This window comes from Muscardinus avellanarius, assembly GCF_963383645.1.
Source record: "Muscardinus avellanarius genome assembly, chromosome: 2".
NCBI classification, from domain to species: domain Eukaryota; kingdom Metazoa; phylum Chordata; class Mammalia; order Rodentia; family Gliridae; genus Muscardinus; species Muscardinus avellanarius.
The window spans coordinates 162,340,973-162,359,312 of NC_137787.1; the positions used below are offsets into that span (position 1 = coordinate 162,340,973).

At 34.8% G+C, this 18,340-nt stretch overlaps 1 protein-coding gene across 1 annotated transcript; it reads right to left on the reverse strand.

The window, feature by feature from the left end:
• Positions 1-2,641: 2,641 nt before the first annotated feature.
• On the reverse strand, positions 2,642-3,352 carry LOC308259011 (nucleophosmin-like; the record flags this gene model as incomplete). The annotated part of the gene is made up of 1 exon (XM_080689677.1): positions 2,642-3,352. One exon carries the CDS (start codon positions 3,350-3,352, stop codon positions 2,642-2,644), a length of 711 nt encoding a protein of 236 aa, XP_080545803.1.
• Positions 3,353-18,340: the final 14,988 nt, after the last annotated feature.

An 18,340-nucleotide genomic window follows, 5' to 3' on the forward strand; every position in this document is an offset into this window, starting at 1 on the left:
GATCATCACTTTCTTCATTTCTCATTTCCTCTGCTTTCCTTAACCTCCATAATCTTGGATTATTGATAATCTACCAATGTAGGATTCATTGAGAACAATTCTCAGGAATCCTTTAACTTTCTTAGATCATATCTATACCTAGTTTGCCATCATTTAAATTCAAATTGGTCTCAAATTATTGGCCTCTGTTTTTAGTTTATTTCCATATCATTCTGCCACTATTATTATAGACATCTCTATTTTAAGTGGACAATTATGCTAAAAACATGAAGCTTCAATATAACAGTGGCTATAACATCAGTCTGACAATCGCCATTCTTAAATCTTACCTAGCATCATGTGACTCTCAAAAAGGTAACCCACTTGTGAGTATAAAATTGTCCAATCTTGCCTAAGAAGAGTGTAATGATATGCCTAGATTCACTATAAATCACTATTTTGACAATCAACCTAGGGTTCTTTTGCTCAGTCCAAGAGAGAAATAAACAATTGTTTGATTTTATGAGTCATAGAGCAAGAAATATCAATGGGACGATGCTTTATTGGGCTTGAGGTCCAGCATAAGAGAAACAAAACAAAGGAGAGGGTTTCTGAACTTCCTCTCCAAGGAGACGTTAGGTAAAGTTTCTACTGCCCTGCTGCTGTCTTGAGCAGCACAGGTGGGGGTTGTTGCACTTGACCCAGGATTTCTGTACAAATTCTGTCTTCTGCTCTCTGCATCAAGGCTTGACATTGCCAACAGCCCAAGCACATTTGGTCTGTTAGTGCTTGGTTCACAAAAGATAGAGGAGTTCACTACAGCCTCCACATCAAGGTTATATAGTAGTTGAAAGTGGGCATTCTGTACCTGCAGGGTTGCAGGTTATGATATAGTTATCTAGCAAATCTAGGATAGTTTATGTCAGGAAAACAAAACGAAACAAAAACCTTGCCTGAGGTATCAGGGTCTCCTTATTCTGCTTAAATAGATGAAGAATATGTGGTATAAACATGCAATGAAATATTACTCAGCTTCAAAAAATCATGTCATTTTTAATAGCATGGATAAAACTGGAGAATATTACTCTTAAGTGAAATAAGCCAGGCACAGAAGGACAAATGCATGGTAGAACTTGTGTGACATACTTCAAACATAAAGTGCAGAGGCAGAGAGCAGAATGGAGGATGCCAGGCATTGAAGGAAGGGAAGCATATGCCACAGCATGCAAAATTTCAGTTGTACACCATGATTAAGTCACAGATTGACTGTACAAGGTAGTAGCTATAATTAACAATACTTAAGTGTTTAAAAGTTCATTAAGTGGGTGTGTCTTATGTTAATAAGTAATAATAAATAAGACAGGAGAAAGATTTCAGAGGTGATGGGTAAAAATTATTTTACAGATAAACATTTAGCAAGTATAGGATTTTGTATATAAATATACCTGCATAATATTTTTTAAAAAATAAGGAAAAGTACACAAACATGGGCCACATGGAGTTTTTAATTCAATAAAAGGTACATGCAATTTAAAAGTTCAATAGCTTAAAGACAATTGACAAATTAATAACCTAGTAATGTTACTTTATCATAACTACTACCACTGCTGGAATAAATGAACAGATATAAATCTATGTGTCTATCTCTTTCATGTGGTGATAAAGATTGAACCCAGAAGCAGTCTATGTCTCAGCTACACTCCCTGCACTGTTTTATTTTTTATTTTGAAAGAAGTTCTTAATAAGTTGCCAAGGCTGTCCTCAAACCTGCCATTCTTTTTTTATCTCAACCATCTATGTGTCGGGATGACAGTTATGTGCCACTACACCTGGTTTGTACATCCCTTCTTAAGAGTCTATATTAATAGAAGATCTAACATGGATAAAAAACTATAAATTACACTGATCAAGAACAATAACATAAAGCAAAGAAAGTTGAACAACGTAGCGAAGTAAACACAGGGTCAAAATACACTTATTTTCCACATCTAGAAAAATGTACCAAGCACTATGTGAATGTATGCCTTTTCCAATATGATCCACATAAAAACTGTAAACAAATTAAAAAATGAGCACAGTGTAGAATAGTTATAAATAAAAGTTTGGAAATGGAGGTGGATGGGTAAAAAGAAAAAAAAAAGAAAAAAAAACAAAAGTTAAAGCAACAAAGACTACATTGGCATAATTCCAATTAGGAAATGATCAAAACTCAGATAGTTTGAAAAATCATTGACCATAGGGAAAATAACGATAAAATATGTGAATGATATGATCTCCCTCCCCCAAAAGTGTTTTTTTTTCATTCAAATATTTATTGAGCAGCTAAGGAGATACAAAGATGATTAAACCATGCTCAAAGAGATGAAGTATATACGTACAATAGAAAGCAATATGTAAGGTTCACTGAATCACAGCAGTCAAAGGACAGTGCTTTAGGAAATAGATTGCTTCCAGCCTGGAAGCAGGTGTAGGTGGCAAATCAGGAAAGGGGATTGAGATTAAAATAGAAGGCTTCAGTCTGGATTGTTGATGATACTCAGTATGGACTATATTTGTTTCTCCTTTTCCTCTCTCCCCATCTTTGGGCTTAATTTACCAGTAGTGCCCAGGACTATTCAATGCACTTTTTCTATACTTGCTTGCATTTTTGCTTTAATGTCTTCTACAGAAGTAGGTCCTTTGGGGTTGTAGGGTTTTTTTCCTGATTTTGGAAGGATTCTTGACCTTTTGATCTTGGTGTAGATGGTTTTGAGTCTTTTCCATTCTGGTTAGATTTCTGCGCATTTTTGGCTGGAGTATCTTGTACAGATTTTTTCACTGGAACTTTTTCTTCAGTTTCCTCCTCATCAAAATCATCATCATCATCTTCTTCTTCATCGTCATCGTCGTCATCGTCATCTTCAGCAGCAGCAAGCTTTACTTTTTTCTGCAGTACCTTGCTACCACTTCCAGGGGCAGATGGCTTTCCAGATATACTTAGGAGTTTTACATCTTCCTCTTCTTCATCTTCTGACTCTGCATCTTCTTCCACAGCTACTAAATGTTGTCCACTAATATGCACAGGCCCCGAGCCACACTTCAACATTAAGACCACAGGTGGTGTAATTTCAAAGCCCCCAAGAGAAACCGTTGGCTGCACAGACATTTTCAAAGTTGCCAATGTTACTTTAATTGGGCTGCCTTCATAGTTCATTGCCTCTGCTTCCACGATGTGCAACTCATCCTTTGCACCAGCACCTAAACTGACTGTTCTTAATGATAACTGGTGCTCGTTTTCATCATTATCCACTTTAAAGTGATAATATTTGTCAGCCTTGAGCTCACAACCAAAAAGATAGTTCTGTGGCCTCGGGGGGCTCATGTCTATATCCATTAAATCTTCCACGAGGTGACGGCACGCACTTAGGTGGGAGACAAGGCGGACGGAGAAGAATGACCAGCGCCTCAGAGAATAGATGCATAGGATGGAATCACGCCAGAGCAAAAAGTGTTTTGATATGTTAGAAATACCAAAACGTTCTTTGATGAGTGTAAATGAAATTGGTTTTTGCCCTCATCATATATAATCTCTTTCTTTTCTTATATAATTACAGAAGACTACATTTTAGCTTGGAGTATAAGCACACAATAAAAAGTATGTGTTCTAGAATTCATGTGAATAGATACTGGAAATGACTTAGGTTTGATCAGTGTTCTATAGAATAATTAGCTGTGTACAATTGTAGATAGGTTTCCCTTACGGGATACTCCAGCATCCTTTCCCCTTTCCCCCTCATTGTTTTCTATCAGAACTAGTATCTGAAGCTGGAGTTTTCTGGAAAAATAAGATTGAATTTGATTTGAAAAAAAAAAAAGAATTAGGTTGAAAAGATCTCTCAGAATTCTCGGGCTATCATGCCATCCTCTACTGCCCACAGATAAAATGATAAAGAATTTAAACATTTTTTTATATTTTATCCACCATTACTTGGATTTTTTTCATAGCTGAAAGTAATCTCATTCTTGATGTGGAAGGATAGCAGCTAGTGAACTTTTCTTCTTTTGCTCTTTTATTCTTACTCAGTTGAATATACCAATCTATCAAAGTTTCTAAGTGGAAACTCCTTTCCGGCCTTGTTCAGTGCTAATGAGAGGCAACAGTTCAGCTCTTCAGGACAAGTTTCTTCTCAAGTGGGTCCTGACTAGGTCATGGGCTAGGTGAACTTAGGTTCACTCTGACCTGCTTTCCCCAGCATGTTTCTTAGTGACAATATTTTCACTGTAATTGTAATTAAACATTACAATTTCACATCTCTGAATTAGTGTAGAATGTAGGAAGAAAAAGGGTGTGATATATTAGCAGTCTCAATCTCAGCCAAATGTGAAGTAAAAAAGTGAAGACAGTAAGTTTTCCACCTCAAATTCAGAGGGAAGGGAATCTGGTGTGTGGATAAAAGCAGGTCAGAGATAATATAGGGTAAAACTGGTTTACGGAATTTCTGCACCACCACACATCAGCAGAATGCTAACACCATTCAACTTCTCTGCCAAATGGACAGCATAAGAGAAATCAGAGAACATATTATCCTTGTCATATAATACTTATTGCTTTCTTGAAAAAAAAACAAACAAAACAAAACAAATTAAAAAAAGCATATAAGAAGAAATCAAAATTATAAAAAAAGACATCTTAGAGATGCTGGTAGTTAGAATTCTACAAGGAGAAAAAAACCACAAAGACAATCTGGGAACTTTAGTTTGAGTACAAGTCTTTCCATGCTTAAAAGGAGCAGTATAGTGCTGATTTCACTTATTGGTGGATGCAGGGATCAAATGAAAGAGGTTGAAAAAATGTCATGCAGCTCTCTAACGTACAAAACACATTACAGTATTTTCACTATGCTCTTTCATTATCTATTCTTTTGATTTGGGAAGTTTTCTAATTTTGAAACAATTCTCATCCACCTGGGTATCTGAAAATCTTTGCCTCCTTCACATTAATTCTCACCATGAATTCTTTTAGGTTTTAATCCTCAACTTACTGAAATAGGGTGGTTATGTAGACATTGTTATGATCAAGAAAGTGACCTTTTTTGAGGCCACATAACCCTCAAGCTGCCAGCATGTCATTGTTTATATCTGATGGTGTTTTCAGTATCAAAATTTCTAATTACCAAAATCAACTTGTCATTAAAATGGCTTTCTCTCTGGAAGGTCTTACACAGTCTATTTCCCATTATCTTGCCTGTATCTTTCTTGAACTTATTTATTTTTCCATTAACAGATTACTATCTATACATCTCATCAGTTGAGTTTATTTCCTTCCACCAGTTTTACTACTTGTCCCTTACTGTATTTAGATAACCATTGTAATCTTTTCAGGTCATTTCAAAGTTCCCTTTCTATTTTTCTGAGTCGATGTACTTTTTGCAAACTTAATGTCCTTGAAAAATTTTTAAGTTGACTTTATAAAAAAAAAGTGAAACAAGAATAGTTTTAATACATAAGGTGGGTTATATGCCCATAAATAGTATTTTAAGTCAAAATGATATGAATCCAACCTGATTTTCCTACAGAAATAATGGCAAACTATTTCTGACAGAGAAGTATAGCACTGAATTTTTAAAAGAAATGCCCCCATATTTTATATTTAATTTAGTATAAATAATTTTTAAAAATCTTAATACTATATTTTTTCAAATGTATTAGTGGAACAAACTTACCAATCACATAAAATTTTGTTAATATATAATCTAGTATTGACTTAGTATAATTTGTGATAGTTAAATCTTATTTTAATAACTCCAGATATACTCATTTGGAAAAATATGAAGAGTGGGTATTTTTTTTTTACTAGGTCAAAGTGTTCTAAAATGCTTTTTTCCTTCCTTTTGGTAAGTAATTATGATGAACATGTTTGAGGAGACTTTTTCCTGGAGCCCTCTATAAGACAACATGTGGAGAACTTAAAGAATCCCGAGGCATTAAAACAGAGAGAATTCTTTGATAAGCAAATCAAACCATAAGCTAGAGTGAAATCATTTGTGTGGCTCTCTGCACTGATGAATTGAGAATCCCTGTGTAACCACTGAGGGTCGTGCATGTAAAACTCCAGAGCCAGTCAACTCACCTGCATTTCCTAGGGGCAGAGGTGGAAAGAAAACTTCAGAAAGGTTTCAAATGGAAATATTCATATAAGGCTTTGTCTTCTAATGGAAATGTTACTCTTTTAGTTCACAACTGAATTGAAGTTTGCTTTTCCCTAAAAAGCCATTGTGCAGGAATAATTTTAAAAAATTTAAAAATAATTTAAAATCCCATACATTTTTTTCCTAATGCATGGTAGGTGCTCAGTCGTTATTACTTGAATAAACAAATGAGCCAATGGCTTTTGGATAGTAAAACCAACCAAGTGAAAGTTGAAGCACATAATTTTGCTTTTATAGCTCCTTTTCCCATAAAAGGTTCAGACAAGAACCTGAAATAGCAGCCTGACCACATACAAAGCTTACGCTCATCTGTGTTTATTTACTCCAGACCATTTTTGTGTATTGAGCCATCACATTACAGGGCTAGCTCTAATCAAATGCCCAACTGTAGATTTACTACTTACAGTTTATACCTGAAAAGTTGGATGCAACATAAATATTCTGTGTAGCTGTCTCTTAAATCTGCATGCAAGTACCTTACAGGAGTTATGGTAATATAAAATTTTCTACCTCCATCATATTTCTAGTAATGAATGGTTTAATTGACTTCCCTACAGCAGAAGTCTCTTCCTTTTGAATTAAAGTAAGAGTAAAGATGGGGATATTAAACTCTATTAATAGTTTAAGATGTAATAAATGGCTCAACCAGAAATAGCTGACTCAGAGACAAAGATATTTTAATTTCTCAACAATTTATATGCAAGGACTGATTTCCCAAGTAGAGAATAGGGAAACTGTAGGCGAATGAATGAAATACTCCAAGACCCAGATCAGAAACTGTGGGAGAGGGCTCTAACTTCTTCAACAAGCTTTCTTGGCAGGGCTTATAACACTCTCAACTTTTCTAGCCATTGCCTTCTAGTTTCTCATATTGATAGAAGAAAAAAAAATACTATCATGCATTATTTTAAGCATGTTGTCACAGAAAGTGCATTCACATCAATAACCAATGAAAGAGTCCTAAGTATAACAATAAAAACTGCAGCTGTAGCAGTCATATTCTTAATAGTATTCCTAAATATTTTCTGGGAAAAATGTTGTATTTTTATGGAAAAAAATACCAAATGGCTCTATTATTTATCAGCATGAGGTATACACATTTACTGGCCCTAAGAGTTCCCAGTGTGCACTTGATGTTTTGCAAGTATTCTACATTTTGTTGCTTTAATAAATACCAATGGCTGCACTATATAAGTATCAGTGTTTTTATTTTAAAAAAATAAAGGGTTGAGAGGAAAGGCAGCAATCCAAGCTCATACTAGCCTTTTCTTTTTGTAGTGTATTTCTGCAATTTTTGAATTAGATTTTTTATCCCTGATTAAGAGGTACTATTTCTAAGTGATTAGTTGTTTATCTCTGGCATTTTCCTAGTCAATTTTAACCTTTCCTATAATTGGTTCAGAAAATGTGACAATTGTGAGCTTGGATTATGGCACTGCATTAAGTTTGAGACTTTCTGTTTTTTCTCTTTTGGGAACTGAAGATATGAGCAATATTGTGGGCTTTTTGGCTGCCCATCACTGCATTCTCTTCCTGTGCGTGGAAACCTCCAAATGTGTGTCCTTGGATGGGGTAGTAGCCTCTGATGATAGAAGCTGGAGGGCAGAGCTCAGTTCTGAATGTAGTATCCAGCTGTGCTCCTTGAAGGGTGCTAAGGGGCTCCTTAAGTCTTTGATCTAATCTCTGCCTACTGCTCAACAATCTCTACACTCTTTCATCCTCTGTCTGTGGGGTATTGAGAGTGCCTTTCAGTCTAAATGCAGTTATGAGTAGCACACAGAAAAGGAGTTAATGTCAAGACTATTCTGCTTGAGAGATTTTACTACTTACTAAAAGTCTATTTTTTTTATAGTTATTAGAGTGGTCAATAGTCTAACTCTTAATTGCCTTTTGGAACTGAAAGCTCCAGCTTAGACTGTGTACTTTATTCACTAAGTGATTCCTAATAACATAAGTCACAGTTGTTTTTTGGTTCTGGGGAAGTTTCCAGACATCTTTAATACCCCCCCACACATGTACAAAATTCACACACACACACACACACACACACACACACACACACACACAGAGCTGGCGTATGCTCTCATGTAACAATGACCGCTCTGAAATTCAAGCTGGTAAGTTTTGGATAGTATAAATTCACTTGTTTCTGTGTAACATTTGATATATGTTATAAAATGCTATATGAAACTAAATGACTTTTTTTCTTAATCCAATCCCATTTGATTCCTGTATTATAAAACTCAATCCAAGTTTTATTGATAACACTGATTTTCTTAAATTCTAGCCCAGTTATTGAATGTATTGCATTTACTCGATAATTTCTATTAAGCCTAAAGTGAGGTATATAATCACAAGAGCAAAATTTGGTCTCTTGAAATCAATAGCTTATTGTCTCTGTTTACTTTTTAAAAACATTTTTTTAGGCATTCATGTTGATTCCACTAGCATAAAGGTTTCTGATTTACTGTGTTATGATATCCTTTATGATGGGGTCCACTTCATGTAGTTGACCTCATTGGCCTGGGGAGTGCATTCAATTTCTTATAAACACTCTGACACAAAGCTATACAAGAAAATATGATTAATCAACAGTGAAATGCATATAACACAGGCATCTAGATTTGTGTGATAAATTTTCTGTGTACCCTGAAAAACCTTAAAATACTTAACCATGCGATATCCATTTACCTAATTCCAAACCACTAACACCTAAGCTTGTTTATTTGGCTCAAAAGTAAAGTTTATTTTGATGTGTTGTCTCTCCATTCAGCCTTTCTGGTTTTCTAGCTTCTCTTCAGTTGAAAGCTAGAAACTCCCTTCATAATTTTTCCTGGAAACATTCATTGTGTTTGCTTTTTTGAAACTTTCTTATTGGAGTGTATTAATTTTAATACATCCACATGCAAATTCTATTCAATCATGAATTCAAATAAGAAGTCATTTAAACTCCAACTTAATCAACTATCAGTCTCTATTTCTAGAGCTGTTTCCTATTCCCTCACTTGTTGCTTAGGAAGCATGCATTAAATAACAAACAACTCCTGAGCTTTAAGAATACTAATGGATATTCCAATCTCCTCAACATAAAGAGCTAACTAGCATTTACAGCAAAAGCAAGTTTTTCCCTGTCTGTGCTTTTCCTCCTTATTATATTTTATAAAAGATATGAGTGGCAAAAGTCAAACAGAAAAAGAAAAACAGAATCTCTAGCATACTTTAATAGAGGGAGCAGGACTTATGCCCCTGTCTGAACAGTAGTGTTAGCCAAGAGACAGACGCTTTCTCCAGTTCCATTATGGACATCAGCCAAGTTTTCAGGGAGGGAGACGGCATGTCAGTATAATTTTGACCAGAAGCCAAAGGGAGGAACCTGGGGCCAAATAGGAAAAAATTGCTCACTACTCTAGAGAGCCAAAGAAAGGCCCAAGACAAAACTTGGGGGCAGAAGCTGGAGCTAGGAAAGACTAACTAGACCAGCTACAACCTTCAAGGTTGAGAGGTCTGAAGACTAAAGGAATGACAGCTGTGGTGTGAGTCTGGTTTTCAAAACTCCACTGCTTAGTAGTTGGAAGAGAAATACACCAAACATAAAATTGCTTGTAGTACAGAAAAAGGTTAAATAACAGGCCTCTTATCTCAATGAGAAATTTGAACCAATTCAGTATGAGATGCCTGCTTTTACAACTTCAAGGGCAACTACTTCTCCCATCTTTCAGTTTTAGCAATGGAGGTACCCCTGCAGGAGTAAATGCCAATGTTTCCTTTTGTGCCCTAAGTTTCATCTTCTATTTATCAGGGATCTTCTTTCATCATTTCCTTCTATCAAAAATTGAGATTATACTTGTATAGCTTTATGGGGTGCATTATAGCAATTCAATGCATGTATAGGATGCATAATAATCAAATAAGTTTAATAAGTATTTCCAACTCTTTTGTCATTTATCATTTTTGTGTTGAAAAATTAATAGCTTTCTAATTATTCTAAAATATATTATAGATGGCTCTAACCAGTTATTACCCTACTGTACTAAGAAAGAACCAGAAGTAATTCTGCCACTCTGTGCTTAGCTGCCCCTTATTGAATGTCTTCACGCTCCCTACTTCCTCCCTGAGCTTCCTGGTCTTTAGTGGCCACTATCCCATTCTATTATCCCATTCTATTCTTCTATAAGATTTATGTTATTTACCAGAGATGAGTGAAAAACAGGGGTTACTTGCCTTTCTGTGTCTGACATATTTCACTTAACATAATAACCTTCAGTTACATCCATGTTCTTGGAAATGACAAAATTTAGCTTTTTTTCGGGAGGCTGAGACTTCGTGGACAGCCTCAGCTATTTAGTGAGGCCCTCTGCAACTCAGTGAGACCCTGTTTCAAAATAAAGAATAAAAAAATTTAGGGAAGGGGTGTAGCTCGGAGGTCTCAAATGCCCCTGGGTTCCATCTCCAGAACCACACACACAAAAAAATAGACTTTTTGTGGCCATTTTTGTGGCCATTTTTTGTGGCCAAATAGTATTCCATTTTTTGAATACAATAGAGATTCTTTATCCTTTTATTCACTAAGAGAAATCTGGGTTGATTTCATATTTTAACTGTGAAAATGGTAAACAGTGCTACAATATACATGGAATGCAAATATCTTTTTGGTATAATAATTTCATTTATTTTAAATATATACCCAGCAGTGAAATTGCTGGATCAAATAGAAATTTATATATATATATATATATATATATATATATATATTTTTTTTTTTTTTTTTTTTTTTGTGGTACTGGGGTTCCTGGAAGCCCTTCTACCTCTGGGCTACACTCCCAGACCTATTTTCTGTATTTTTGAAACAGGGTCTCTTAAACCAGAGAAGCTGGCCTCGATCCTCCTGCCTCTGCCTCCCAAGCGCAGGGATTACAAGCGTGCGCCACCACGCCCGGCTAGAAATTATATTTTTAATTTTTAAAAATGTCTACACTTTTCAAAAATGTCTACACTTTTTTTATAATGGCTGTACTAATTTACACATCTACCAACATTATATGAGTTTTTTTGTTTGTTTGTTTGTTTTTTTGTGTGTGTGCGTGTGTGCGCATGGTATTGGGGTTTGAACCTAGGAAAATTCTACCTTTAGCTATGCCTCTAGCCTCATTTTATTTATTTAAAAAATTTTTTTATCAGTGCATTGTAATCATACATCTTAATGGAATGCAGGATGGTAAAGGCATATAAAAACACATCACTTGTTTAGCCCTTCCCAAATTTCCACCCCATTCCCTTTCCCCTTCCTTCTTCTCATATTTGGCTTAGTGTTTGACTGTGATATGTTTATGAATGTACATTATGCACATTAGGGACTTTTCCTGTTTCCCTCTCTCATCCCCCTTAGTCAGGTCACCTTATTTGCTAATCTGTGGTTTCTCCTTCCTTGTCTAGAGTTTCTCTCTGACCCTTTTTCTCCCTAGCGTCCACATTTTAGAAAGAACATCCAATGTTTTACTTTTTGTGACTGACCAATCTCACTTAGCATAATGTTCTTCACTTCCATCCATTTCCCCACAAATGACATAATTTGGTTCTTTTTTATGGCTGATTAAAATTTCATTGTGTGTAGATCCCATAGTTTTGTAATCCATTCATCTGTTGATGGACATCTTGGCCGGTTTCATAGTTTGGCAATTGTGATTTGTGCAGCTCTGAACATAGATATGCATGCAATAGTCTGGTAGTTTGGTTTCAATTATTTTGGTTAGATACTCAGAAGTGGTATTGCTAGATTATATGGTAGGTTCATTTCCATTTTTCTTTTTTAAAATAAAATTTTATTGGTGCATTGTAGTCATATATCTCAATGGGATAAAATACTTGTGAAGAAGCCCGGCGTGGTGGCACACGCTTGTAATCCCAGCGCTTGAGAGGCTGAGACAGAAGGATTGCACAGGTTCAAAGCCAGCCTCAGCTACTTAGTAAGGCTTTCAGCAACTTAGTGAGACCCTGTTTCCAAATAAAAATATAAAATAGGTCTGGTAGTATAGCCTGGAGATAGGAAAGCACCTGAGTTCCACCCCCAGTACCACAAAAAAATTAAAAAAAAAATCTTGTGGAGATATACATGCACACATCACTCAATCAGCCCTTACCCAATATCTAACCCCTTACCTCCACCGCCCTCCTACCCATGCTTGGCTTCCTGATTGACTTTGATATGTTTATGTACATCATGTGCTTTAAAGAGCTCCCCTTATCCTCCCTCTTATCCCTTCATATATGTCACCTTCATTATTTCTCTATAGGGTCCCTTCTTTCTCTAGAGTTCCTCCTGTTACACATTTCTCCCTAATATTTTACACATTCAGTAAAGCATCTGATTTCTTATTTTTTCGTGACATTTCACCCTAAATGCCATAATTTTGTTCTCCCTTATGTCTGGGCAAGATTCCATTGTGTACATATCCCATAGTTTTGAAATCCACTCATTTGTTGAAGGACATCTTGGCTGGTTTCACAGTTTGGCAATGATGAACTGTGCAGCTATGAACATGGTTGTTCATGCATTAGTTTGATATTTTGGTTTTCATTCTTTTTGGTAGATACCCAGAGGTGGTATTGCTGGATCATATGGTAAGTTCATTTTCCTTCTTCTGAGGATCTTCTATACTGTTCTCCAAAGTGGTTGCACCAACTTGCAATCCCACCACCAATATATTAGGGCTTCTAGTTCTCCACACTTATTGCCACTTACTGAAAACTTGAAAGCAATTCCATTCTTCTGAGGAACTTCCATACACTTTTCCAAAGAGGTTGCATTAATTTGCAATCACAATGTATCATCATTCCCACTTCTCCACATCCTCCTCAGCATTTGTTGTTGTTTTTGTTTTGAATTATTGCCATGATTCTAACTGGGGTGAGATGATACCTCATTATGCTTTTAATTTCTAATTCTCTGATCAGTGGTTGAAACTGAGCATTTTTTCATGGACTTGTTAATCACTTGCATGTATTTTTTTTGAGAAAAGTTTGTTTCATTTTTTAGCCCATTTTTACATGGGATAGTTTGATTTTTGTTCTTCAGCATTTTGATTTCCTTATACATTCTTGAAGTCAGTACCTTGTCATATGAAGAGTTTACAAATATTTTCTCCCTTTCTGCAGATTATTTCTTAGTTCTGTTGATTTTTTCTTTTGCTGTGCAAAAACTTCTTAGTTTGAGATAATTCCATTTGCCATTTTTGTACTTTCCTTCCCTGTACCATTGGTGTCTTATCTAAGAAAGCATTGCTTACACCAATCCTGAAGTGTTTCCCCCTATGTTTTCTAATAGTAATTTCATACTTCATAGTTTAACATTTAAGTCTTTGACCTAAATTTAGAATTTTTTTGTGTATGGAGTGGAAAAGTCCCAGTGTCATTCTTCTGCAAATGGATGGCAGATTTTGCCAGCACCATTTATTAAAGAGAATGTCTTTTATTCCATCTTATGTTCTTGACAACTTTGTCTAATATCAGTTGGCTATATGAATGCAGCTTACTTGCTTGGGTTATTTATTCCCTTCCATTAATTTATGTGTCTGTTTTTACACTAGTACCATGGTGTTTTAGTTATTCTAGTTTTACAGTGTACTTTGGAATCAGATGCTGGTAATACTTCCAGCCTTGCATCTGCTCACTGTTTAAGGATGACTCTGAATACTCTTTTTGAATCCATATAATTTTAAGATTATTTTATTTCTAAGAAGATAATAATTGGTATATTGATGGGAATTTTATCAAATCTCATTCACTTTGGGTAGTATGGCTATTTTAAAAATATTGATTCTTCTGATCCAATTGCTATATCATTTCTCATTCCTTCCCTACTAATCTTCGACTACCTTCCTGAGTTACTGTATTTTAAACTTCTAATCAAACTATATAAAGGTATTCTCTTTAAACTAGTACTCAATTTTATATTCTCTCTCTCTTTTTAATGCCCTTTATTTCTCCCTTTATAGACAAGCTTCATGAAAATTTCTTTGTGATTTAATTTAATTCAATTTATGCTTCAGACCATTGAAGTCTGATCTAGCTCCTAATATCATAAGAATATTGCCCTTTTAAAGGTCATAAAAGAGTTCTTTGTGATTAAGTCCAATGCATATTTCTAGTCCTCATTTTTATTAAATCTACTAATCACTTGACTTCTTTATTTTCACATATACTCATCATATAAGTCAATCTCTGGAGAGAATTTCATTGTTTTTTTTTTTACTTCAAAGGATTCTGTTATTCAGATGGTACAGGAGGACAGCAGTGATAAGAACAGTGATAAGGAACTATCAGAAAAGCAGGATTTTAGGAAGGTGTCTTTTGTTGAGATATTTTCCTCCTTTTATTGTTGGTTCAAACTGCAGATCAAAGACCAAACAAACAAAAAATCACTCAATGAATGATGCTGTTGTATCTCATTTTGGCCTAGGAAGTACTTTGTAATTTTTCAAAAAAGAAATACTACACCAACACAGGAAAAATTTATTCATTAAATTGACAGAAGTGTAGCCTCATAATTATAGAGCAAATTTGTTTCCTATTTTCTATAATATTGACTCCTATTTTTCTAGTCTCATTTAACATATGCTAGAATTATATTAAAAAGAATGGACCCTGATATTATTGAATATTTATTTGTTTACACTTGTTTTCATGATAATAATGAACTATTGAGGATATACATTTTAAAATTTAAAAGTGAGTTTTAAAAGAAGAAAAATTCATATAATACTAAGTACATTGGAACTACTTATTACTTATAAAATAGTATAAACAGAGGATTCTGAAGAATTAGAATCCATAGAAAGTGTTAAGATTTTGAATATCACATCTTGGATATTTTAATTTTCTTATTTTAGAATGTTTTAAAAATCCAAAATATGCATATTTTCCAAAAGATAGCTTTAAAAAGATATTCTGAAATGGTATTCATCTTCATTTCTATTTTTTATTACTCTTCCTTTCTTTTGAAAATATATAAACATCCACAAGCATTAAAAAAAATCCTCTGAAATAGGCATGGATAATTACACTGGCTTCACATTTTTGGTTGAAGAGAGAGAATAGGAGACTTCTCTCATATGAGATGCAAATCAGAAAAATATATGTGATTTAATAGCAGATTAGCATCATTTATTTTTATATTTGCTGCATTTTGTTATTTTTAATAGAATTCCATTTGCCAGGATTTGGCTCCAAAATGTAAGTTATTTAACAGATATCATTAAGTTGCTAAGCATTAACACTTAATTATCATATTAATAAACAGTTATTACTCTCTTCTACACTAAGCCTTGCCTCTGCCACATTAGTATGCATGTGCTGCTCTTAGGCAACTTAATTGTCCTTAAAGGAAATCATTACAATTTAAATGAAATTGGGAGCTACTGGTTAGGGAAGGCTGTAGGGCATGCACAATACATACTAAACAAGGAACTGTAATTTCCCCAAATCACATTTTTTTTTCAGTAATTTCACATCACAGCACTATATCTATTTGGTTTAGGGGAAAACAGTTTATTTTTTGCCTTCCAGTTTTACAAGGGCACCATTTAACCAAGGACATGCAAGACTCTGGAATAGGAGCAAAGGAACTTGAGTAAATCAAATAATCTCTTTGAGGCTGGTAAATTGTTGTCAGCATCAGCATTTGCAACACAGTCAATGGAGCAATAAAGTATGGCATGGTGGGCAGCCATCAAGCTCCAGTCTGCCTTTAGGATGGAGGGCAGCAGGAGGCCAGAGACTTTATGGAGACAGCTGTTGCCTCTCCCCACATGTGATGTTGTTTGTTCACTTCGCAGCATCACACTTCACATGCTGTCGCAAGAATGGGGAATAGGGCCATCCTCCCGTGGCCTGTTACCCCTTTCTCAGTCAAGGCCTCCTGCTTTTTATTTTTTACTTTTTCTTTCTCAATCTCAAAATGACTTAGCTTAGTGATTTGAATTAAATATTCTGCTCTTGAAATGCAAAGAGTTTAAATATCCCTGGACTCTTGTTTTGGAAAGATAATTAATCAATGTTTTACACAGTTTTAAACAGCTCTTCATTTTTAGTAAGTGAGTTATGATGAAAACTAGGACTTTATTCAGGTGAATACTGAACAATTGAGAATTAACCCTAGCAGTAACTTTGTGGGGATATGTGAGGACCATCAATAAAATGAATGAAATGTCTGCTTTTTCTAAATTATATAGACAATTAAACAGAATTTTAAGAGTCACTTTGAACCACTATGTTGCCAGGTGCTGAGAAATCTGGAACTACATATTAAGCTCACTGCAAATGTTATATCTCTCAAGTTGAGTATCTCTGTTTTACACATTAGAAAATTGAGAACAGAATGATTTACTTTCAAATTCATCAAAATCATCACGTGACTGTATGTGTAGATCCTTGGACTGCCTGTCTCTGGTTCACATAAGCATGCTTAGATGCTTCACTACTAACCCCAGATGCACTTTTATTATTACCACAGACCACTCTGGTACATTGAGAACATTCTACTAATGCAGGAAGAGAAAACTGATTTATTAATCATTGCAAAACAATTTATAGAGACTCCCTTCTCTTTCACATTATGAGGTACTATTTTTTTTCCTGTGGTTTTCTATTAGTAGAAAGGCTTACTGAGTAAAGTTTGTATTTTGGCATCTTTGCATAGAACTTTGTCTTTCTTTCTAATAAGGAAAGAGTTAACCAAACTAGTAGGCAGAACTTCTGGTGGATGAGGATTAGTAAAATGGAATGCATGGTATAAAGTGGAGCCACATTTTAACAATATTTCTGTTTCCAGTAGTCATTTTGGTAGTTTACAGACTTTCTGAGTGGTGATGGAAATATTTTTTTTAATCTTCTGCTCTTCGGGAATGTGAACTTGGTTATGAAGTTTAGCTTCTTAGAGCTTCAGATATCTTACTTGTAAAATAAAAGTAATAACTTAGTTCATATGTATTCTACAAGTTTTTAAAGGACAAAATAGATACTCATGAATTCTTTTATAGTACAAAGCAGTGATCAAGGAACAATTTCTTTTTACTGAGTTGACATGCTGCAGCAGAAAAAGAATGGGCTTTAGATTCAGACAACACTAGGTTTGAATCACAAAGATTAATTGTCTGACAATGGATATTATTTCATCTCTTCTGTTTGCAGTTATTGCATCTCTGAATAAGGAATATATGTATATATGTATACATATATATATATTTCATACACGTATATATGTTTGTGTGGGGGAGTGTGTGTGTGCATGTGTGTGTTTTAACTATTGTAAAACATTATAAAAATGTATGTAAATTCCTGGTATGTAGAATATCTGAAGAAATTATATCAATTACGGTCATCAATTAGAGTAATCTAATCTAACAATAAGAATCAAATTATAATATGAGTATATAATTTGTACAATATTCTGAATTTATATTTGTATTTTATAATTTATATTATCAGCTCAATTTATACACCCACCTAGATTTACTAATTCCAGTTTTCTTCTCTGTTGTCTGATCAGAAGAGGGCAATGAACACAGAAAATTTATCTGCTTTCCCATAAAGACCTAAACACAGATACATGCATCACCTCTCTTGGGTTCAGGACTAGTTAGTGTCAGTCATTTCTACTGCATTAGATGTTGCTAGGGAGCCGGGTGTGGTGGCGCACCCTTGTAATCCCTGCGCTTGGGAGGCAGAGACAGGAGGATCGCACAGGTTCAAAGCCAGGCATACTGGCTTAAGAGACCCTGTTTCCAAAAATAAAATAGGTCTGGGAATGTAGCCTGGAGGTAGAAGGGCTTCCAGGAACCCCAGTACCACAAAAAAAAAAAAAAAAAAAAACAGAAGAAGAAGAAGTTGCCAGAGCTCCAAAGTCCAACTTAATATGTGATGCTGATTGTAGATTTGCTGCAATAAATGAATCCAGTTTTGTAACAAATCTTATATTTTCTATATCTTTGTTACTCATTCAGTTTTACTTGTCACTTGCTACCTGGGATTTTGGAAACAAAGCATTATCTCACACACTTTAGCAGAGCAACATTTTCAAGGGAACCTGGGCTGAAGCCACTTACTAAAAGGGACCATGAAAAGTTGACCTGAAGACAAAATTTTGGAGCTAATCAAAAGTTTAATAATTATTTATACTT